This window comes from Phascolarctos cinereus, unplaced genomic scaffold (genome assembly GCF_003287225.1).
Source record: "Phascolarctos cinereus isolate Bilbo 61053 unplaced genomic scaffold, phaCin_HiC Scaffold_726;HRSCAF=1367, whole genome shotgun sequence".
NCBI lineage: Eukaryota > Metazoa > Chordata > Mammalia > Diprotodontia > Phascolarctidae > Phascolarctos > Phascolarctos cinereus.
The window spans coordinates 139,995,815-140,021,070 of NW_027556098.1; the positions used below are offsets into that span (position 1 = coordinate 139,995,815).

General features: G+C 36.9%; 1 protein-coding gene across 1 annotated transcript in view; it reads right to left on the reverse strand.

The window, feature by feature from the left end:
* Positions 1–25,256, reverse strand: part of CNTNAP5 (contactin associated protein family member 5) — a 915,392-nt gene that overhangs the window by 698,197 nt on the left and 191,939 nt on the right. Inside the window, exon 2 of the mRNA XM_020963128.2 lies at positions 13,834–13,938. Coding sequence (XP_020818787.1) covers positions 13,834–13,938 — 105 coding nt within the window. The remainder of the gene's footprint in view (positions 1–13,833; positions 13,939–25,256) is intronic.

The following is a 25,256-nucleotide window of genomic DNA, read 5'->3' on the forward strand; positions in this document are numbered from 1 at the left end:
AGTAATCACAATATTGTTCAAGGTATATTCTAATGGGCAACCTATTTTAATTCAAAGATCAAGCACAAATGAATAAGCATAAGCTATTTTAGAAACAGACTTCAGGTAGACTCACGAGTTCTATGGGAGGCTGGCCTCATTTTAACTAACTAGCAATAACTTATTTGAGAACCTACTAAGGCATTGTGCTGTATTCTATGGGAATGAAGAAGAAAGAGCCATACTGTTCCACTTCTCAGACAAAGAAAAAGGAAATGCCTAAGCTTCGTAAGTCAAGCTTGTTTGCAACATCTCCCTTTTGATGGGATGTCAAGTGCAAGTGTGACACATTGCTTTTCCTAAGGTGATGAATTTAGATGATATAGTCTTATGGCGACATATTCTAAAGTTTCTAGAAAGCTCAGCTCAAGTTGCAGCTCCTATGGGAGACCTTCACTGATCCCCCTGAGTTGCTAGTATGCCCCACTTATATCCACGTGGCTTTGCATTTACTTTGTCTGTAAATACATACAGAGAGGTAACATGATATACTGAACAAAGATCCCAACCTTGAAGCCAAGAAGACTTGGAATCAAGTCTTATTTATTATTCCTGCTGCCTGTGTGACCATGGGCAAGTTACCCATCAGTTCAGTGCCCTAGGCAAGTCTCAAAGACTATGATTTTCAGAGAAGGTATCAATTGGTATTGGTAGGAGTTCTTTTCTTTACGAATTGCCTATACTAATGAAATCCCAGGTTCCAGCTCTATTCCTATGCATGTTCAAATTATTTCTTCCCAGAGCACTAGGTCACTTTCATTTTTAAATGTCTACGCCTGGAAATTATAGTTAAGCTTATGAGGAGGAGATAACTCTGGTAAGATCTGCAAAATGGCACTGTTAGGAAGGTTGGGGGTGCTTATAATAGTCAAAATGACTTATTTGTTCAAAATCATTCTTAAAACATTATTACTCTTACTGTATACAATGTTCTCTTGGTTCTGGTTATTTCACTCTTCATTATTTTGTGCAAGTCTTTCTACTTTTTTTTCCTAAAATCATTGAGCTCAATATTTCTTATAGCGCAGTAGTATTTCATCATAATCACATACCACAACTTGTTCAGCCATTTCCCAATTGATTGGCATCCCTGCAAATTAACTATAAAGGACACATGAAGACACTATCTCCATCCAGAGAAAGAACTGATAAATAGAAGTATGTATAGGACAATTTTACACACACACACACACACACACACACACATACACACACACACCTATTTGTATCTAAAGGTAGCCATCTCTAGGGTACGGTGGGGTGAAGGAAGGAAAAAAAAGCAATTTACACAATACCTTTATTATGTATTGAAAAGGAATAGCAAACTATACATAATAGATTTGCTGTTTCATGTACAATTATCTTTTGTTATTACACTATGTTATAGAAATGCTTGTTTTATTCCATAAATTAAAAATAAAATAATTTTTTTTTTTGAAAAAGGAAGGTGGAGTGGAGAAACTGTCCTAGTGGGGAGACATGAACCTATCTGATGGTGGGAAGAAAGGAGGAAGTACATTTTGCCTACTTCATAGTTTTGCTGTTTTCATTTTCTGTATAGCTTTATCAGGTCTAGCTCTGGTTAATTCAGATAAAATATTATATTGTATGTCAATGAGCACACCCTCTAGGAAATATTTTGGGAAATCTGGTCCCCAGAATTCACACTGAACAGAGCATTAATTATGAGATAAAAGTATCATAGATTGAGAACGAGAAAGGAACTTCAAGGTTTGTCTTCCAGCTGAGAAAATTGAGAAGTAAAGACATTAGGGAACTTGCCCAAAGTTACAAAGGTAAATGGCAAAGCTGAAATTTGAACCCTGATTCTAAATCTATTCCTTTTTCCACTGTAGCATGCTAACTCTCCAAGACATCAAGTTTCACTCCATTCATGCCAAGCTTTATTCTGCCACGCCCAAGAGAGTGATGATCAAAATAGGCCCATGTGATCATACCTCTAAAGCTAGAAGGCCCCTTAGTAGTCACCCAATCTCATCTGCTAAGTTTTAAAAGGAGAAAATGTAAAATAGAAAAGCTAAATCAATCAACTGAAAAACATTTATAAAGAGTCTATAATGTATCAGACGAAGGTTAAGTGGCTTGCCTAAGGTCAGAGTTAATGAATGATACATCTGGGATTTGAACCCAGGTCATCTGTCTACAGATCCAGTTCCCTTTTCACTATAATACTCTGAAATCAAACTTTCAGAAGACCATTATGTTTCCTGAATTTCTTGTAAATCTCATTGCTGGGAAGAAAAATCAATGTCTGTGATTGGGGCAAAAGAGAGGCTTGGATTTAAAACCTTACTCTTAATTTGTCTCTGAACCTTAGCAAGCTGAAAAATGCCTTGACATAAGAAATCAAATTCTCCATGGCAACCAAATTGTCATGCTTGATGCACACAGTCTCAAATCACCCAGGCAAGCATTTCAAAAATATGTTGGGTGGGGAAGGAAGACTAAAATTTCAAGGAACTTGGTTAAAGTAATTGCTTGCCAAGCTGAATTTAGGGAAGCATAGACTTGCACAACCCCCTTCTTTCATAGGAAAAAAAAAAACCCATCAGCTTCTTTAATGCCTTTTAATCTTATAAAGGAATGTAAAACCTTCCCCTTACTTTCAAACTGGTGATACCCATAGCTCAGTGACATCAGTCGTACCCAGCCCAGGCTCCTGTGGATAGTGAAAACTTCCCTACTTCATAGCTCACCTGATGGTTAGATTAAATGCTTAAAAGAAGTATATTTGGAATAGATAAAACCATCATTAAACCAAGCATCAATTTTATTCTTCTATGTATATACATATACATACGTGTATATCTGTATATATGTGCATACACATATGTGTGTATATATTTCCATACAAACATGTGAGCTCACACACACTTGATGACCAGTTGTAATAGTGTGAACTCCTCCAATTCCTGTATTTCTGTATTCTACTTTTTAAAAAGAAAGTATCTCTGTTTCTTTTTTCTCTCTCTATGTGTGTACATGTTTTCTTTCCTTCTTTCTTTCCTTCTTTCTTTCTTTCTTTCTTTCTTTCTTTCTCTCTTTCTTTCTCTCTCTCTTTCTCTCTCTCTTTCTCTCTCTCTTTCTTTTTTCTTTCTTCTTTCTTTCTTTCTTTCTTTCTTTCTTTCTTTCTTTCTTTCTTTCTTTCTTTCTTTCTTCCCTTCCTTCCTTCCTTCCTTCCTTCCTTCCTTCCTTCCTTCCTTCCTTCCTTCCTTCCTTCCTTCCTTCCTTCCTTTCTTTCTTCCTTCCTTCCTTCCTTCCTTCCTTCCTTCCTTCCTTCCTTCCTTCCTTCCTTCCTTCCTTCCTTCCTTCCTTCCTTCTTTCCTTCCTTCCTTCTTTTTTTGTGTGTGTATAAGAATAGCGGTAGAAATGAAAAAAAATCCATTTGGTAAATCCCTTCTGGCCCTGAGATAGCAGCATGAAGATTCCTGCTGTCGAGTGTCAATGACATTATCATACTCCCTCCATGCTGCATTGCACACCGCTGGTGGATGCCCCAGCTAAGCACTGGATCAACAGCTGAGTTTAAGGCCATGTCTTTTCTCAGATGGCATTAATTTGTTGCTAGCATGCTTTCTGAAGTCAGTGACTCACTTGCTTTTGCTATAGAGCTCTGGGTCAAAGGATGTTCATCTGAAACCACTTTCCCCCACTCCGCCCCCATCTACCAAAAGGAAAGTCTGTTACTGTCAAGGTGGTACACAGCAGCAGTGGTGCTATTATATCCTGTATAGACAACAATGTTTGAGTGCTGAGACCAAGCAGAGTATGACACGATATTCAACCATGGAAATGTATGTGGAGTCAGACATCAGGCACCATATTTGGAGCCAAATACGTTGGGAATTTAGACAAAAGCCTAGTTCTACCCTGACAGCAGTTCAGATAATGCCAGAAGGACTAGGTCTTCAAAAGCCAGGTTTCATATGCTCTGTGTGTGATATCTTCTAGGGTAGACTCATCTCCTGTCATCTTGGACTATAGCTAATGCACTAGTACCACATGTTACTTCATTCCATTCCTCTGGCCAAAACTTCCTGTCATCATGACCCTCACTTCCCCAAAGCTTGTATAGTATATATTCTGCCAATGTAAATTTCTATCATCACAGGACTCCTTTCTCTCAAGAAGCCTCCATCTTAGTACCTCTTTCCAAAAGATGATAATGGCCACGTCCCTAATTCCATTCTCTTTCCTCTCCATATCATTCTTTGCATAGCTGCCAAAATACATTTCCACAAGTGCAGGATTGACTATGCCCTATGCATTCATTTGTTGTTTGCTATCCTACTCAAAACCAACAAACAACAAAACCTAAAACTACCCATTGCATATTGGATTAACTCCAAATCTCTTCATCTGTCCATTAAAGCCCTCTATAATTCTACTGCCACTTACTTTGTCTATCTTTATTTCATGGTACCCTCTTCCTTACAACTTTTCTATTCAAACCAAACTATCCCCATATTTGGCACTCTCTTCTCCATGCATTTATACTAATTGTATCCTGTAACTTGAATGAACTACTTCCTCATTTCCATGACTCAATCCTTGTCCTCCTTAAAGACTCCCCTTATGTGCCACTTCTTCAGTGAAGCTTTCTGTGATTGCTCCCAGTACATGCTCTCTCCCTTCACCAATTATCTTATAATAGATTGACTTCTATATATGTTCAATACCCTTCTAGCTGAAGGATATTTTTCATCTTTGCCATTTTATCTCCAGTATGGTGCATATGCAAATAGGAAGTATTTGAAAAAAGTGGAATTGAATTTATCCTGTTGCCAAGGGACTTAGTCCTTGAAGATTATACTAGAAAACTGGTACAGGAGTACATGTACCTGATGAAGGAGAATCAAGTTGGATTGCAGGAATGTCAGTTTATCCATTCTTTGTTATTAAAAAACACTTCATTTTGGAACTGCTAGCAGAGTGGAACTAGGTTTTTATCTAAGTTCCCAGCCTTTTTGGTTCCTAGTATGGTGTCTGATGTATGACTCTAAATATTTTTTCCATACTTAAATACCATGGCACACTCTGTTTGGTCTCAATATTCAAACATTGTTGTCTGTGAGAGTTCTATACAGGATATAATAGTACCATTGCTGCCGCCTAACACCTTGGTAGAAACAGATTTTCCTTTTGGTACTTGAGAGGGAGTGGGGGAAAGTGGCTTCAGATGAATATATGGTAGGTAAGTGCTTTATACTTCCTTTTTACCGTTTGTGATGTGCCCAGAGAACATTTACCAAGTGCCTATCGAGTACCTACTAAGTATCTAGAAAATTGTGCTAAGTATTCAAAGCAGAGGAGGAAATTTGTTCTTGTAGAATTTCTAGTCTAGCATGTATGAATATTAACTCATGTCTTTCCTTTTTTAAGAAGTTCCTAGAATTCCACCTTCTCCATAAAAGCTTCCTTGACAAATTAGAAGATAATAGTTGTCTAATTTCCCTTTTATTCCACTCTCTGGATTCTCATAACTGAGCTATTCCTGGTTTGTTCATTAACCAATGAAGCAGCCAATGCACATTTGTTAAATACCTACTGTCTATCTATTATTATATTGTTTCTGCTAATCACTCTTATGTAATAATACTATTTTAAATTATTTTTAATACTGATTCATCTTTTTTGTATCTTTTCATGTCATCATTGCTTATCAGCATCATTCCTAATGGGATATTGGGCTAATTCAAATGTCACCTTGTGAAAATAAAACAAACAAAAAACTCTACCCTTGCTTTGATGAAGACTAAGCATGATTATGATTATGGATGTGTACATTTTAATGAATGTGATATATTATTACTTATATTGATCTTAGGCACTGAGTCTTTCTCTGAAAGTGGTGTAATGGATTATGAGCCATGGAGTGAGCCTGAGGAAGTGAGTGGGATCTTGCAGGTATAATCAAGTAGTGATATCTGAATGGTTGATCCTAGAAGTTGATAGAGGAGGCAGAAAATGTGTCCTATCTTAACTAGAAGAGGAAAAATAATTTCATAGGACTATAGACCTAGATGGAAGGAACCATGAAGTTCATCTAATTCAACTCTACCCATTTTGCTAATTTATTTCATTAAACCTGTTATTTCATTGGCTTGGCAAAAATATTTTTCTACTCTGCAGGTCAGCCTTTAATCCTGATATTTATTCTCACAGATTTGCCTGTGGCACTGAGAGATAAAAGGACTTGCCCAAGGTTCAACAGTCATTTTATGTCAAGAGGCAAGACTGACTGAGGCCAGCTCTTTCTCCATATATCATGATGCCTCATCAACACTCCGCCTCTTCTCATTTTACAAACAAGGAAATTGAGGTTCAGAGAGATTAAATGACTTGCTTAAAATGAAATCATATATAGGAAAGTCAGTCAACAACAAATCCTCTGACTCCAAACCCAGCTTTATAGACTTGAGACAAGGCTAGAGAGCATTCACAGTCACATAAACTCTAGAGATGGTACCAAATTAGGTGTTTTATGGTGCCAGAGCCTGATAGGAGAAAGAAAGGAGGGAGTCTAGTAAGCTTAGGAAGTTTGTGCCTGTTTCTATTGCTAGGAATATTTTAAATTTAGATTCCCATGGTTGACAATTCTGTATTCTGCATATTTTCTTTATTTTATCCTTCCGCTTTTGTGCTACTGCCCTCTTCTCTAACTACCATATTGTCAGCTTCCTTGCCTTTATTCTGTAGTTACCGTATAAATACTTACATATGTGTGTGCTGTCTTCCCCTAGAATGTAAGCTCCCCAAGAGTAAAGATAGTTTCTTTTTTTTTTCTTTTCTGTATTTGTTTATTGCCTGTGGTGAGTACAAACTTGGCATGCAGCACATGTGATGGATACTCGCTGATTGATTTGTCGATTGAAATGAGATAACAAAGACTTCTTGAAAAGATTTCCCACCGGAGAAAACTCAAGAAAGTGTTCATGAGAATTTGGCATAGTTCTGCTCTGAATAATGATAAAAGACTAGTGTCAGTTGTAGCTACAAGAAAGTATCTATCTTAATAATAACTGGATAGGAGAGAAGATAGATGAAATATGTAAGGGAACAGGAAGAAAGGAAGGAGAGGGGTGGGAAAAGAGGAGTAACATAGAGAGATTGTGTGAGTATGGAGGGAGAGAGTGAGAAAGCAAGAAGAAGAAGAAGGAGGAGGAGGAGGTGAAGGAAGAGGAGGAGGAGAAAGAAGAAGAAGAAGAAGAAGAAGAAGAAGAAGAAGAAGAAAGAAGAAGAAGAAGAAGAAGAAGAAGAAGAAGAAGAAGAAGAAGAAGAAGAAAGAGGAGGAGGGGAGAAAGGAAGAAGGAAGGAAGGAAGGAAAACCCCAGGTGGGATGGAATTTGCCTGACCTTTTTGCTTGAGATCTGTTTCCTGATATGCCCTCTTCTCTAACATGTTCATACCAGCTTTATTATGTAAAAATGAACAATAAAACTAGCTTTAAGGGTGAGGGAAGGAACACATTAGTTGAGAGAAAGGGAAACATGGATGTGGTGGCAAAATGCATGGGTTGAGTGAAAATACTTGAATTCGATTTCTTTTTGAACTCCAGCAAAAGGAGCTATCTCCTTCTCTGCTATAAGTTACCTGATTGCAAGATGTAGAAGACAGAACAGCAATCATGAGCTACCATACTCTAGGGTTCATCCTGTTTGTGCTAGAGTTAAAGCTTATAGAAGAAAGGGCCCATGTATATATAACAACATCAATTCAGTAAAGATTATAGTGCTATGAAGAGAAAGTTTTCAGATAATTTTAATGACTATGATGAGTATTAAGCTTATACCTGAGCACAGTGTTGTTGACATGGTATACAAACTAAACACAAGATAAAAAATTATCTCTACCATTGGACTTTATTCTGCCAAATCTAAAAAACAACACAGATGTTCAATGGGTTTCTCACAAAATACATTGCACCTTTTTTCTATTTTTGGATGTATGTATACATGGAAAGGGAATTGGATTTCAAGTCATAAGACCTTGGATTAAATCTTAGTTCTGTCACTTACTCCCCCTCATGAACTTGGGTGAGTCCCTTAACCTCTTTGGGCCTTATCTCCTAAATCAAGGCATTGAGAAGACCTCTAAGATTTTTATTCTACTTCAAAATCTCTAACTCTTCTTGAAGTAAAAATTTACCAAAAATGGAAATGTATTGAAAAAGAATAGAAAGCAGAGAGGTAGGTAAATGTGGTGGGAAGAGGGAAAGGAAATACCCCATGGGTGCAAGAAAAATGATAAATGTCATGCTGGATCAGAGCCATGGTCCCTCCAGCTGAGCAGTCAATCTCTGGAATAATTTGTGGGAGGGCATAGTTACCCTACATGATGATCAGTTACCCATTCATTTGTTCATGCATTCATTCTTCCATTCAACAAGCATAGTGATTGCTCTGTATAGAGTAATATTGAGCTACTGTAGAAGATATGTTTTATTATGACTCAGTCCTTGCTGTTATGGATTAGCACAAGGCTAAGCTTTTATATGCTTAACAACCAGCTTTGGCAGAGAGAATGTGTGTATGACACACTTTGAAGTGTAATTCTTTTTGCATTTTTTGCATTATTCACATTTTTTTCTACGTCATTCTTAAGTCTAGGCAATGAACAATACAATATTTAAGTCCTGACTTGGCAATTTTTGAGGTCTGGAATGCTCATATTAAAAATTTAACAATCACCTTCCATGAGCCAATACAAACTAGGTCCAGCACACCCCTTAGATAAACATGAACCTTAAACATGAGATGTGCATTCTAAACACTTCCTTCCCTCCCAATATTGATATTTTATACTTGATAATTTATTATATGCTTTCTACTTTATCTAAAACCTTCCTGATTTTAATTACATTTTCAATCCAAGTGCAGTGGGAAAGATTTAAAATAGAAAAGAGAAAAAACTAACCTGAATAGGAACATGGAGGTGAGAAGGAGGACAGGATCCAAGCCAAATTTCTAACTCCATTATCTTTGCCCCTTTTATAACTATACCTTCCTAAAGAGGTCAAATAAAGGAGAAGTATGTTGAAAGGGAGAGGATGCTGGATGTACAATTGGGAGACATAGATTTGAATCTTGGCTCTGTTACACATCTGATTTTAAGCAAGTCTCTTAACATATCTGGACCTCAGTTTCCTCATCTATATAAATGGAGAGAATAGGACCAAATAACTTAAGACCCTTCCAGTTCTAAATCTATGAACTATGAAACATGAAGCTAGAACAATACGCTTTCCATATTTACTCTAGTCTTTTATCTCTCCGAGGCTGCCAAACATGCCTGGCAATTAGAACAAATTGGGGCAGTGCCATCTGCAGTGAGTTGACATCTGTCCATTAGGGGAGAAACTGGACTGAAATCATGTACGTTACTTCCCCAGCAACTGCTAGAGTATCATCAGGCAATAATGACTTTCTGTCACTACTGACTTCTACTGCATATAAACTGATGATCTGTCTCTGATAGGATCTTGATTGAGATTTTGCTATACATTTGTCTTTCTACACTGCCCCATGGATTTTTTTCCTTAATTAAGGAAATCATGCCAGGGCACTGGTGTGCTTGTCTTTTTCTCTGAAGCTCCAAGACTAGACATTTTTCTTCCTTAAAATATTTCCCTCAATATTTTTCAATTTAATTCAACAAACATTCATTAAATAACTGTTACAATACCACAAGGTACTGTGGGATGGTACCAGAGATGCAGACATAAATAGAACATAGATCTTTCTCTCAAGTACCTTACACACTAATGAGGAGAAAAGAAAATGAGGGACAATGTGAACACAGATGGAAATGAAAGGAATAGTTCCATTTGGTCAGAACTTGGAGTATAGAGAGAAAGGAGTATTATGAAGTAAAGCTTTAAAAATAAAAGTAAGTTTAAGAAAGATGGTGAATGGACTTGAAAGCCAGGACCAGGAGTTTACACTTTATTTTTCTGGAAATGGGAGCAATTGAAGCTTTCAGAGTAGAAGAATGGTATAACCAGATTTGTGCATGAAGACACGAAAACACTCCTTTCATTCTTTCAAAATTCTGCTTAAAAGTTACTCCATTCATGAATTTTCCCACATTAATCGAAACTAATACTTGGTCATTCTAATTACTCCATAACATGGCTTTCCTATTGTACCTTTGCCTCCATTCCACTACATGTTAGACATGGCTTAACCAGTGAAACTATGTACATGTATTTATTTGTTTGTTTGTTTGTTTTAAGACAAATATAAACATGTGAATGAATATTTGCATCTTTAAAGGAGTCACTTTGAAAGACTACTCCTATTCCATCAAAGCTAAGATTGCTCAAAACATTCTTGGGCCTTTTTCTGTATTGACTGCGGAACAAGTCTTTTCACCACCCAGAAAAGCCAGTCCTATAATTTTATCATGATATTTTATTTTAAAGCAAAAACATTATTCCTTAACTTGGCCACCCACTTCATATACCAGATGTGGCTGTGCATAAATATTGGATCTTTATAAAAATGAAATTTAACCTAAAAGGATGAAGTTTTTCCCTAATCTAGGTGTCCAAGAGAATATAATACAGGCTCTGAAGAGCATTTCAAATATGGACTTCTAAAACTGTTGTAATCAAGTACATTTTCATTGCAATGGATATCTACTCCCTAGGTGAGGATATCAAATAGATAATAGACTCATTAGCATGTAGGAGCTCTGGTCAGTGCTGTAGAAATTAGTCTCATTGCTTTATAGCCAATGTTCATGCAGCACTAAATAAGAAAACTTATCATATACTTTTTATTGAGCTAGATCTGCTGTGTGTTCCTATGTATACATCCATGCCTTATCTGTGTCTCCCATATTTAACTGTAAGTCCGTAAAGTAAGGGACTGTGATAACTTCCAGGACACGGTAAAAAAAAAAAAAGCTAGATTTGCAATCAAGATCAAGAACTCTTAGAGGTCATCTAGTTCAGCCTATTGGAATCCAGGAAAAACTTAAGAGGGACTTCTAGGTCGTACAATGGATAGTGATAGGCTTGGAATCAGGAAGGTTCATCTTCTTGAGTTCAAATCTGGCCTCAGAAACTTACTAGTTGAGTGACCCAAGGGCAATTCACTTGATTCTGTTTGATTTAGTTTCATTATTTGTAAAATGAGCAGGAGAAAGAAATGGCAAACCACTCCAGTATCTTTGCCAATAAAACCCCACATAAGGTCATGAAGAGTAGGACATAACTGAAGACAATTGAACAACAACCAAGACTTAAGAGTTATTCTCCAATTTCACAAATGCATTGTGCTGAGAATTCTTGAGAAAAACAAAAACAAAAACAGAAACCTGTTCTTTCTATCTAATTGCAGAATTAATATTCCTGACCAGTCCAGGATGAAATGATCTCTCCTTTCTCTGGACCCCTATATAACCAATCCTCTTCAATGTGTCCAAAACAGAACTCATTGTATTTTCCCTACTCCAAATTTCCCTAATTTTTTTGAAAGAACATCCACACTTCAAATCCATCCAATTTGCAGCCTTGCAGTCATCTTTTAATTCCCTCTCCCTAACCTTCCATATTCAACCATGTCCTAACTTTTTGTTCATCTACGTTTATTTTATTCATGCACTTTTCTTCCTACAAAACATATACTTAATTTAGGCCATCATCATCTCTTATTTAGATATTCCAATAATTTCCTGTCTTCATACTTTCATTCTCTCCCTTGTCTAATTCATCCTCCATAAACATGTCAAATTGATATTCATAAAAGGCAACTCGTAGGTGGTCCAAAGGAATGCTGGCCCTGGAGTCAGGAAGACCTGAGTTCAAATCAGTCCTCAAATACTTACTTGATGTGTGACATTGGTCAAGTGACTTAACTTCTGCCTGCCTTAGTTTCTTCAACTGTAAAAAACGGTAGCAACTTACACCTCTTCCCCAACAAGATTGTTGTGAGGATCAAAGGAGATAGTAATTGTAAGGCACTTAGCCCACTGCCTGGACTGTAGGAGGCAAGTGGTAAATGCTTATTCCACTCCACTTCCCTATATCATTCAACTATTAAAATAGCTTTCTATCACCTCTATGGTAAAATATGAAACATCCAGCTGATCTCTTAAAAGCTTTTCACAATCAGGGTTCTGCCTATCTTCCCAGCTTTATTTCCCTTTATATCCTCTTCATTCCAGCTAAACAGGCCACCTTGCTGTTTTTCAAATGTTACATTTCATTTACCACCTCTGATCTTTGCACAAATGGCCAGCTATATCTGGAATGCATTCCATTCTCACCTCTGCCTCAAAGAATTCCTACCATCCATCCAAATACAGTCAGATGCCACCTCCTATGCAAGTTCTTTCCTGAGCTCCCTATTTGTTAGTATTTTCTCTTTCTTGAAATGACTTTCTGTAAACTTAGCAATGACTGATAATCTTACCAGGAGAATATAAACTCTCAAAAGGTAGAGACTGCTTCACTTTTGTCTTTGCATCCTCAGAACCCAGCCATGAGCCTTGCACAAAGTAACTGCTGATTAAGTGTTTGTTGAATTGAATTGAATTTTTCAATGAACTGAGTGGGGCCTCCTGACATCTACCTCTCCAATAGTTTTATCTGACATAATGTGTAGTAAATCTTTCCTTTTCACTCTTTTTTGGTATGCTTAGTACTTGCCTTCCCAGGTACAATTTAACCTCCTGGAGGACAAAGACTATTCATTCACTACACTTTTGTTAGTCATATCTGTTGTTGTTGTTCATCCTTCATTCTAGAAAAGAGGACCATGGCATCAGGAAGTTATGCCATGACTTGCAAATGAATTGGATTTAAGTGAGGGAGAGCTGTGCAAAGTCACCAGTCTCACTTTCTCCCCCAAGAGCTATCTGGGTCCAGTGGTGAGATATAAATCAAGGTGACTAGAGATGGCTCACTAGTCACATCTAGAACATAGCCCAGTGCTAGTATCCACAATAAATATTTGCTCTCATTTTTTTTAAAGTTCTTGCCTCTATCTATCCATTTCCCTCCACATATTATGCTTTCTTATGTTATCAATAGTAATAGCAGATTTGTGTTCTATACTTGATAACACTTCATATCTCTGAAGCTACTTGTTCTTTGTAAATATGTTTGCAGCTTTGGAATTCACATGGATATCTTCACTAACAAATAAGCCTCCTTGTGATCGTCTTGTTGAAAGAAGTAAATATATCTTCTAGGACTCTATTAAGGATACTAGCCATAATGACAGCCTTTCTGTGTTGAAAGGTGACTTTGAGGTGAGAGTACTGAATCCTGGGGGAGTCAAATGACTTGTTCATGGTTTCTGAAGTAGTTAGTAGGAGAAATGAGGTGATAACTTGGGTTACCTGAATTCCAATTCTTTCTACTTCTTTCGAGTATTTTTTTTTTTTGCTATCAACCCATTCTCTGTTTAAGTAGAGGAAAGAAAAGACTGGAAAAAGTTACTCACTTGTTGCTCATCATTCATTTCTAATTTAAATTATTATCAAGTGTATTTATTCATCTATATGACAATGAATTCAAACATATACTTGAGGCTGATATTATAATGCAAAAGCAAAATACAAGACAAACTTTTTTTTTTCATTTTCATCCAAGTCTTTTACAATAATCAGTAAAGAACCAAACTGCCTGAACACTATGTTTGGTACACAAAGGAGTGATTCTAGTTGAATAAAATGTTAATTTTCTTCCACTATGCAGCCTCATCCATTATTCATTAGCACTTTTCTTTATAGACTTATCCTTGCTTCAGTCACCTCACTTACCAATTCTTCTGTTGAGTTGGGCTGGGCTGGGAGTACCAAAGAGTTCTGATGAACTGGAAAAGGCTGTTGGAGGCAGCAGGGCTGATAATGGGTTATCACAGTTATCTAAAACCAAGAGAAGAGACATACATAAAGTCCATCAAAATATTGCTCTTAGAATAAACAAATGGAAATATTCTCAGACATTATTAACAACAACTCATATTTATTTTAGCCATTAAGATTTGAAAAGCACTTTCTTAACAATAACTTTGTGAGGGAGAAAATGTAGGAAATATTTTGTTCATTTTATACATGAGGAAATCAAGTACAAAAGAGATTAAATATCTTGGTCTTATGGCTAGTAAGTGAGATTCAGGATTTGAACCTAGGTCTTTTGGCCCCATGTCCAGATCTGTTTCCACTTTAATGTTTCCAGAGGAAGAATTAAAAAAAAGGTCTTCCAGAATCTCTGCTTAAAAAGGGGAGGGGGAAGGTAGTAATTATGTTAGATAGAGATTTTAGTTCACCCAACCTCGGGGATTCTGGGAGTAATTTTGAAGATAAGGAAAGAAATTGGGATACATAAATCACCCATAGTTATAAAAAGTTGCCAGAGAACAAAATCACTGTCGGTCACTGAAACAGAAGTAACTTTAATTCCATGGAAACACAGACATGGGTATCTGTGGAAATCATGGAGTAGGCTAAGTTGAAGAAAACAAAAAATGTAAGTAAATAACCAAATAAAATTGGATTATGTTTAAATGAGAGTCCTGTGCAGTTTTTGTTGAAGACATACTTAAACATATCTCTGTTTCAACCATTTTTGTAAATATTTCAAATATTATCTTACTTCACTTTCTAGCCCTACTAAGACAATATTGAACCAAACAGAGCCTTAGTTTGTGGGCTGGGTTTCTTGTGAAGATGAGATCACTATAGTAAACATCAATGGTCAATTTCCAAGAATGGAGAAAGAGGAAGGGGGGGAGAGAGAGAAAGAGAGAGAGAGAGAGAGAGAGAGAGGAGAGAGAGAGAGAGAGAGAGAGAGAGAGAGAGAGAGAGACAGAGAGACAGAGAGAGACAGAGAGAGAAATAGAAGGATAATTTTAATTAGAATTGAGGATAAATATAATGATCTAAATCCAATCTTATTTTATGGCTGAAGTTGAATTTGGTTGAAAAAATTGAGACTCGGGGATTGGTCTGAATGCGAATTTACTATAAGATACAACTCCCTGATCCTACTCTTTTTAAATCAATCAACAAGGATAATTTCAGCCCTAATATATGTAGCAGGCATCTACTAGGTACTGAGACTACAAATACAAAAGTAAGATAGTGCTTACCCTCAAGAAGCTTGTATTCTATATTGTCACATTATTCTTTCCTTTTGAATAGTTTTCTTATTACTTGCCCTAGTCTCCTAAAATTAGTGTGCAGCAAATAACACAAATACATAAAATCCTGTTCAATGGAGATTCTAGAATTCTGGTTAATTCCACTTATATTATAGAGTGAATTTTTCATTATGTCTTAGTGATTTTTTTTAATGACTGAGACATTGCAAAACTTGCATTTTATGAAGTTAGTGACGAATATATTGCACTGGCAAACATCCAGAGCTGGAAGACAGAAATCTTCAGATTTAATCCTTGATTTCCCACTAATTATGTGCCATTGAACAAGTCACTTCCCCCTCTGGCCCTCCATTTCCCTATCTCTATTTTCCATGCTGACTATAAGAGTCTATGATTCTGCATAGCAGGGAGGGAAGTATGAGCCATTTCAAACTATTTCAATACCACCTTCAAACCTGTATTAAACAGTAAAGATTAAATTAATTATATTTTATGAAAAAAAGTGGACAGTTTTAACAAGAAAAAAATTGATTATAGTGCTTTTTCCTTATCTGGTAACTCTTGAAAAGAAGCATTTGGACAATTTGAAGGACAATTAATGAGAAACAGAAGCATTAAATGCTTGTTAGTTGAAATGTGTCAAAAATCAGCTTGGCAAAGTATATTTTGGATTTTACAAAACACAAATGTTTGAAAAATATTATGAGGCATTCTACAAACATAAAACACAGTCAGCTCCTTAATAATGAGGCAGAATCAACAAATGAATGCTGACCAGGCCATAAGAAGAGGGGTTATTGAGAAGTAAACAGCAACAAATGCTGCCTTTTTTTCTTTTGCCCCAGGCTACCTCTTCTGAAGTGAAGATAGGATCATCATCACTAATGATATAAAGAGATTCAAAACTCAGTTCCTAAATCCTCTGAAATGCTTTTTCAAAGATTTTAAAGTTAAAGTGACAAAGCAGAAAAATAAGTTAACCCATTGATCAGTAACACTTATATACACAGTGAGAGATGTCAATCAGTCAATAAACATTTGTTAAGTGTCTACTGTATGCCAGGTACTGTGCTAAACTCTGGGGTATAACTACAAAAAAGAAAGTCCATGCCCTCAAGCAGCTTATAATTAAATGAGAGTAAACAATACACAAAAAAAGGCATGGTAGAAAAGTCAGAAAAATCCCAGAGTAGTGCAGCCAGGTGGGAAATGAAAAGCTCTGAGCTGAGTTCTCTCCTTAAATGTAGCTTTTTGGAGTCCACAGCTTCCCTCTCTAACCAGAACGACAGAGTAGGGTGATGGGGTGTAGAACAAAGGCTGATAGGATCTTGCGGGCTGATGACATTTTCCCAATGATGGGCTTCCCAGGGCATTCATCTATATTAATGCTCAATGGAACTTTATCCCTTTATTTTAATCAATAGGAGATGTTTTCTACAACTTTTTGTAATGAGTAGGTACATAGATCTATATAACAATAAATACAATAAACAATAAAGGGGAAATACACAAACACAAACACAATCTGTTCTATTTGCTGTGGAAACTAAAAATTCAATGAATCCAATTATTTCATTTTTAGATCTTCTCAAATTAGTACCAATCTGATGGTATGCTGATACTGTGTCTTTATAGTTCAAAACAACCTGTCAATTCTGTCAAAAATTCAGTAGGAAAAGTAACTGGGTTGGGGTTTTCTTGTATGTGTTTGCAGAGAGGGTGGAAAGTGGATTTTGATACTCTAGAGATTTTTTTTTTTAGTGAAATTCAGTGTGACTTCAGGAGTGTCACTTCAAAGACAGACAAGGGTGAAGGAGGTAACAGGGAAAACTTCTGAGTGAAATGAAATATAGAGGAGGGGAGAAGAGGGTTCTTTTGGCAGATGACCTCAAGCTTTCCAGTGAATTATGAGATAAGACCTTCAGCTGAAAGGATTGGGGCATAGGTGCCGCAGGAGTTTTGAGGAGGGACAAAAAAACTTTGAGTAGACCTTATGGTGAATAGGATAGTGAATGGAAAAGGGAGATGTAAAAAGTTTGTCTTGCTTCAGAGAGGGTCCAATTTGATATTCCATAACTTTGCAGTAGGACCACACAAAGCAGTTTTGTAAATTTCTCCATCTCCATTTAGCAACATTTGAATAGGAGTGAAAAATTAAATAGTAAGAGTAAATTCAAGGCTGGATCTGGGCAAGGCATAATTGGCCCAGTTAATTCAATGTAGAGTAAAACTAGTTCAACATTGGGGTAGATATAGAGAAGGAAGAGATATATATAGTATATATATATATATATATATATATATATATATATATATATATATATATATATATATATATATATATATATATATATATAGTGTTTGGGGTGATGTCCTGGGAAAGAACTGAGATGTAGAAGTATTTGAATTCATGGTGAGGTTGAAGAATAGTAAGAGACATAAGGAAGTGGAATAGACTGTATGATTAAAAACTGTGCATGAACACTTATGGGTTGTGACAAAATCAAAGATATGAACATCTCTGTCTCCAGTTGAGATTGAGTTTGGAATAGGTCTTAAGAATTTAGTAGACTGAGGACCCAGGAATTTAGGTTGCCTAAGTGGGGATTAATATGAATATTGTATGTATATTGAAAATTTCATACTAAGAGGGAAAATTAGGGTGAAGAAAAAGAGAGGTGGTGACCCTCTGATTATATAGAAATGGATAGATGGGAAAGATATAGTGGTATGAAACAGGGTATAATTTAAAGTGTTAGAAGGTTCTCTGGGGCACTGACATATTAGATGACTTGTTTCTAGTATCAGTGGCTAGACTTGAACCCAGCTTCACCTAATTCCAAGGCCCGCTCTCTACTACACAATGCTGACTATAATTAAGTAGGTATTATCTCAAAAAGCAAACACTCTTTTCTGTAGCATATCATTTTCCCAAATGTCATTAACTTCCTGGCTCTGAGGAAAGCTCTATGTCATGAGGGTGATTAACAAATCTCAGCTTAGACCCTCAAATCCACAATGCCACAGATTTCCTATTTCTACTGTCTGGAGGTGATTTAGTAGATGGTTCAGCTGCTACCCAGAAAAAGTTTACTGGAGATGATTTGCAGGAAAAACACAGGCCCTAGAATCAGGAGAACTGAGTGCTAATTTAGACTCTGCCAATAACTTGTCCTATAATTTCAATCAATTCACTTATCAAGGATGTGCTGGTATCATCTTGAACCGATCAAAAGAGCTAATTGCTACATTTTCAGTATGAGCATTTATACCTTAGAAATCAGCAAATATGATAAACCAGGGCTTGATTTTTGTTTTGTTTTGTTGATTTCTAGACTTAAGAATGTGACATAGAAAATATTATTAATGCAGATTAAACCTAAAACTGTATCATTTGTAAATTTCCCTCCCAGAGACCTGGTTGTTAAATATTCACCAGCACATCACTGCTTTTACTTCACAAAAGATGAAAACATATATGAAGGCTAATTCAAAGCTATAGTAATATAACTTTTTTTTGCACAAAAGTACCCCTAATGGTGGTACTACATATATTTTTTGAAACTTCAAGATGACCTCATTAATAGAAATCATCTCTGCATGTGGAAATGAGAATTAAAAAGAAAAACAACAACTGATTTTTTACATCTATCCCTAAAATAATTCCCTTCCTGGGTCATTTGTTTTCAGAGCCTATTCCTACCTCTGAGATTTCTAAGCTGTCTAGTTATAGAATGGGATAGCTACAATGGATCTCAGATATCACAGAATTATAACATTAAGAAATGAAATGGACCCTACAGTTCATCAAGTTCAATGCCTTCATTTTAAAGATGAGGAAATTGAGGCCCAGATTTGAACCCAGATTTTCCTAACTTGCAAATCTAGCGTTCCCTCTAGTACAACACTACTTCTGTCAAATAACAATCATCTGGTCCAACTCCATTATTTTATGGAAGAGAAAACTCAGGCAGGCTTAGGGACTCCCTCAAATTCACACAGTAGGAAAGTGACAGGTTTTGAAGTAAAAAGCCCAGGGCCCCTAAATTTCTGAATTATGCCCACCAGATACAAGATGTCTGTTGCTTCTGTCCTTCTGTAACAATCTGTAGTCAAGTTGTTTTGTGAGAAGTCGCAAGATATCTTAGCTTTCTTTTATTTTTTGGCAAGGGTTTGTGATTTCATCAATTTAGGAATTCTCAAAGCAGAAATTCCCTCAATAATGCAGTTAGGCAACTCTTCTAAAGCATACAGTTTTAAAGAATTGCCTGGAGTACTAAGAATCTCTTACTAGAATATACATTTTTAATAAAAGAACTATTTCTTCAGAGGAGAAAAAAAGGAATACTTTTTTTAAAAAATGCAGAGAATAGTATCTAAATGTGGAAAGAATTTAAATCCCTCCTTTCTGCAATCATCACTACCAAATCCCAAGAAAACTAACAAAAAAAAGCCAAACACTTTATTTGCCAGGATTACTTATTAATATTTCTATTCATCAAGAGTCAACCATTTTTATTTGATATATTCAATCTGATAGAAGAGGAGGAATCTTTTTGTTCAATATTCATTTTAAGGCAAAGATTAAAGGTCTTCTTTCATGTTAATTAAAAGATGAAAATCTTAAAAAAAAAAAAAAGGAAAAAGAAAAGAAGAAAAGAGCTTTGAGTAAATCAGATTCTGCACAAAAGCTCCTGGAAGTTAGCATTGACTTTTTAAGTTGTTTTTGCTTCAAATAACATGTTTGTTTTTAACAACATATATTTCTATTCATTATTATTAAAATACAAATAGGGTTACAGATGGTGCTAAAGTTAAATTCTGTACAACAGTGTTGATTGCTGCAGTGAATTGTCTGTGTTCGGGGATTTGAAGTTTAAAAGATTCACTTGCATTTATAGGTGAGATAAAATTTCCTCTTAACATCGCACACTTAATAGCCTAATTTGTTTAAAATACATAAAGCATGCATTTTGTGCATTGCCTAAAATGGTGCTTAAAAAATGACAACTCATGCTTTTAGCTTCATTTGTTTTTCCCCCCTTGATAGCCGTAATTCCACATTGTAAACAACAAAACAAATATTTTTTATATGAATTTACTTTTAGTTTTCAATATTCACTTCCACAAGTTTTTGAGTTCCAAATTTCTCACCCCTCCCCCCACCCCAAGATGGCATGCATTCTGAATACCCCTTCCCCTGGTCTGCCATCTCTTCTATCTCTCCCCCCTCCCTTCTCTTATCCCCTTCCCCTTCTATTTTCCGGTAGAGCAGGATAGACTTCTGAAATCCATTTCCTCTATTTCTTATTTCCCAGTTGCATGTGAAAACATTTTTTTTAAAACATGTGTTTTTAAAACTTTGAGTTCCAAATTTTCTCCCTTCCTCCCTCCCCCACCCATCCTCATTGAAAAGGCAAGCAACTCAATATAGATTGTACATGTGCAGTTATGCAAAACACTTCTTAGTAGACATGTTGTGAAAAACTCTATTTCCCTTAATCCTATCCTGCCCTCCCATTTATTCTATTCTTTCTTTTGACCCTGTCCCTCCTCAGAAGTATTTGCTTCTGATTACCCTCTTTCCCAATCTGCCCTCCTCTGCTGTCTTGTCCCCTTCTCCCCCTATTTTCCTGCAGGGTACTATAGATTTCCATATCCAATTGAATGCGTATGTTATTCTCTCCTTAAGCCAAATCCTATGAGAATAAGATTCCCTCATTCCCTCTCACCTTCCCCTGTTTCCCCTCCACTGTGAGAGACTTTTCTTTGTTTTTTTTGTGAGATAATTTACCCCATTCTACCTCTCCCTTTCTTCTCTGAGTATCCTCCTCTCATCCCTTAATTTTATTCTCCAGATATGACCCCTTAATCTTCAACTCACCCTGTGCCCTCTATCTATCTATATATACATACATACATAGAATTTTTTTCCTTCAACGACCCTAATACTGATAAAGTTCTCATGAGTTACAAATATCATCTTTCTATGCAGGAATGTAAACAGTTCAATCTTAATAAGTCTCTTATGATTTCTCTTTCCTGTTTACCTCTTCATGTTCCACTGGAGTCCTGTATTTGAAAGTAAAATTTTCTGTTTAGCTCTGGTCTTTTCATCAGGAATGCTTGAAAGTCCTCTATTTCACTGAATGACCATTTTTTCCCCTGAAGGATTATACTCAGTTTTGCTGGGTAGGTGATTCTTGGTTGTAATCCTATCTCCTTTGCCCTCCGGAATATTATATTCCATGCCCTGCGTCCTTTAATGTAGAAGCTGCTAAATCTTGTGTTATCCTGATTGTGTTTCCACAGTACTTGAATTGTTTCCTTCTGGCAGCTTGTAATATTTTCTCCTTGACCTGGGAACTCTGGAATTTGGCTACAATATTCCTAGGAGTTTTCCTTTGGGGATCTCTTTCAGGAGGAGATCTGTGGATTCTTTCAATTTCTATTTTGCCCTCTGGTTCTAAAATAGGGCAGTTTTCCTTGATAATTTCTTGAAAGATGATGTCTAGGCTCTTTTTTTGATCATGGCTTTCAGATAGTCCAATAATTTTTAAATTCTCTCTCCTGGATCTATTTTCCAGGTCAGTTGTTTTTCCAATGAGATATTTCACATTGTTTTCTACTTTTTCATTCTTTTGGATTTGTTTTACACTGTCTTGATTTCTCATAAAGTCACTGTCTTCCCATTGCTCTATTCTAATTTTTAAGGAAGTATTTTCTTCAGTAAGCTTTTGGACTTCCTTTTCCATTTGGCCAATTTTTCTTTTTAGGGCATTTTTCTCCTCATTGGCTTTTTGGACCTCTTTTGCCATTTGGGTTAGGCTATTTTTTAAGGTGTTATTTTCTTCAGTATTTTTTTGGGTCTCCTTTAGCAAGCTGTTGACTTGTTTTTCATGATTTTCTTGCATCACTCTCATTTCTCTTCCCAGTTTTTCCTCTACTTCCCTTACTTGCTTCTCAAAATCCCTTTTGAGCTCTTCCAAGGCCTGGGACTGATTCATATTTTTCTTGGAGGCTTTGGATGTAGGAGCTTTGATTTTGTTTCCTTCTGGTTGTACATTTTGATCTTCTTTTTCACCAAAGTAAGATAATATAGTCTGACTCTTTTTGCACTGCTTGCTTATGATCCCAGCCAATTACTTGAGTTTTAAACTCTTGTTAAGGTAAGAGTCTGCTTCCAATGTGGAGAGTGTACTGTCCCAAGCTTCAGGGGTTTGTGTAGCTGTTTTCAGAGATACTTGTAGGGACCTGTAAATTTTCAGTTCTTCCAAGGTGGTATGATAAGGGGTGAGGTGTTTACTCCTTTCCTGGCCTGTGACACAAGTATTCCTTTCTGTCCTGTAACTGTGAGGAGGGGTTCTCTCCACAGCCACTACAAGCTCCACCTGCCAGCGCTCTCCTCACCCCAGCACTGCCCCAGAACTGTGACCCAGATCCACACAGGGCAAAGCAAGAGATTCCTGCCTCAGCACTGGCAAAGAGATCCCTGCAGTCCCTCTCTGATCAGCCACTGGATTCCCCCTCAGTCTGTGGGCCGGAAGCTTGGGAAGCAGCTGCCCTCCCAGGACCAGGCTCTTGGGGAATGGAGCTGAGACCCTGCCTTCCTCTCTGACCACCGACAGAAACAGACTTTTCCCACTGACCTTCTAATTTGTCTTTGACATTCGTGGATTGAGGAGTCTGGGAACCTCCACAGCTGCCTGCGATTCAGTCCTCTGAGGCCTGCTCCAGGTTTGCTGCGGCCTGCGCGCCCACGCCGCGCTGCGCTGCGCTCCCAGCCCGGTGTGATACACCTTTCTGATCAATCATCCAGGTTGTCTTGGGCTGGAAATTTGTTTCACTCTGTCTTTTTGTGGGTTCTGCTGCTTCAGAATTTGTTTAGAGCCATTTTTTATGAGTATTTGGAGGGTTTGGGGGAGAGCTCAAGCAAGTCACTGCTTTCACTCAGCCATCTTGGCTCCGCCCCTCAACAAAACAAATATTATAATATTTACTCTTGATGTTGACCCCATGCACCCCTTTTCCTCTGTTAAAAACTGAAAGAAAAACTGCTTTCACAATGTACAAACCAAAAGAGGCATCTTCCCTAAGGACAAGTCAGGAGGATAAGTCCAAACCTTGCCCTCTAGACATCAGTAAACCCAGATATCAGGAGATTTAGAACTGAAAGGAACCACAGAGGTCATCTAGTTCACCAGCTGCAACAAGATAAGGAAACTAAGGTCCTGGGAGAGGACATGGCTTGCTCAGGGTCATACAGGAAATGAGCATCAAAGATAGAGTTTTAACCCAGGTTATTTGACTCTAGATCCAGGGCTCTTTCCAGTATGCCATGGAACTCCCATTGAATTCAATCTAGCAAGCAGTTTTTTAAGTCCTCTGCGAGAAATAAAAGAAATGGGTCACACTGTATTGTTAAGAAGTATGAAGTTTATTTGGGGAGATGGAGTCAATTCCCTAATGGCCACACATATTTAATTCAGTTTGGAGGGAAAGAGAAAGAGCACTGTACTGAGATGTGAAACACCTGAGTAACGGGCCTACCTTTGACAATAATGATGTATTAATGATACTACAATCATCCCACACATTGAGATTTAGAAGCTTGGTGTCATCTTTTGCTCATGTCTCTCCCTTCTCATTCCCTTCCTGTAATTTCCCCTCCCCACTCCACCACAACATACATGTAGCACCACTTTTTTGGATCAATCCTCCAATTCTCACTGGCAGTGACAAGGTGAGTCCCGAGAAAGGTGCCAGCTACTATTCTTGGAGTTCTAAGATTAAGTTTGTGGGTGGCTTGCCTCATAATACTGTAGCTCATGAGCCCTCACAAGTGTTTTTTTTTTCTCTTAACAACAGTCCAGGGGAATAAATTTATTCTTTAGCAAAATCATTTGCTCAGTTGGTATAGCAAGAATAGTTACAAAGCCCAAAGCATTTTTTTTCACTAAAACCTTGGGTTCATATTCTGACAAATACATAAAGAGACTGTGGGGAAAAGAGTAGATGTAAACTTAACATAATGAGGCAAATAGGAAAGAGACACATGTGACCAAGGCAAATCATAACTTCAGAAAAACAGAACATCAATATCTTTTCTTTCTCAGAAGGTCGTCACTAAGTTCATTGCGATATATTCCAGCTCTGATGGATGAGTTGCTCTAATGCTTAGGTAGAGTTCTCCTGGCTACTAGGCTGGGTCAAGCATGTTACTTGGTTGAGATGCTGACTTCTTATTGGGCTTAGCTGTTATAAACAATCTCCTGGAAGGACATGGAATCTGCTAGAAGTTTGATTCACTGGACTCTTACCCTTTAGCGGGCAACTATAGTCTAATTATAAAAGCAGTAACACTTAGCCTACAAATGGAAGAAACCTTTCCTTTCTGACTCCTTTAGGCCCCTGGCTAAAAGCTTTATCATACACATGCAAGAGGTAAAAGAAATCCAAACTCTTAACCTCTTTTGTTTGATATCATTTCCTGGTACATAGATGGATTTCACCCATGATTGACTCTACCTTACTTATGACGACTGCTCCAGTAATTTCTCAGATTGCTTTTGGATCTTATGCAGAAGAGTGGGAGGGCAACACACACACATGTGTATATGTATATGTGTATATATATATATATATATATACATATATATATATATACACATACATATATATACACACATATATATACATATGTATATATTTATATACACACACATATAGACATATATATACACGTATATACAGTCTCTGCCCTGGGGCAAAATCATTCTATTGATGACCTTTTCATATACAGTTGACCTAGTCAATCCTTAGATTTTCCCTCCCAAGGTGCAGAAGGCTTCATTTGCAATGGAAATTATTTCATTTTACATTTTCGTATAATATCTAGTTTCCTCCCTTCTGACTTTTAGTTTTACTGAAGTTTCAGTGAGGTAGAGCTCCTAACATAATTTTGTTTAATCAGTTGCCATAATTCATTTGGTTTTAAAGATATTTTCATTGAGATTAAGGGGTCTATATGATTTTTTATGTTCATATCTCTATATATATGTTTGTTGACTTTAATTAAAC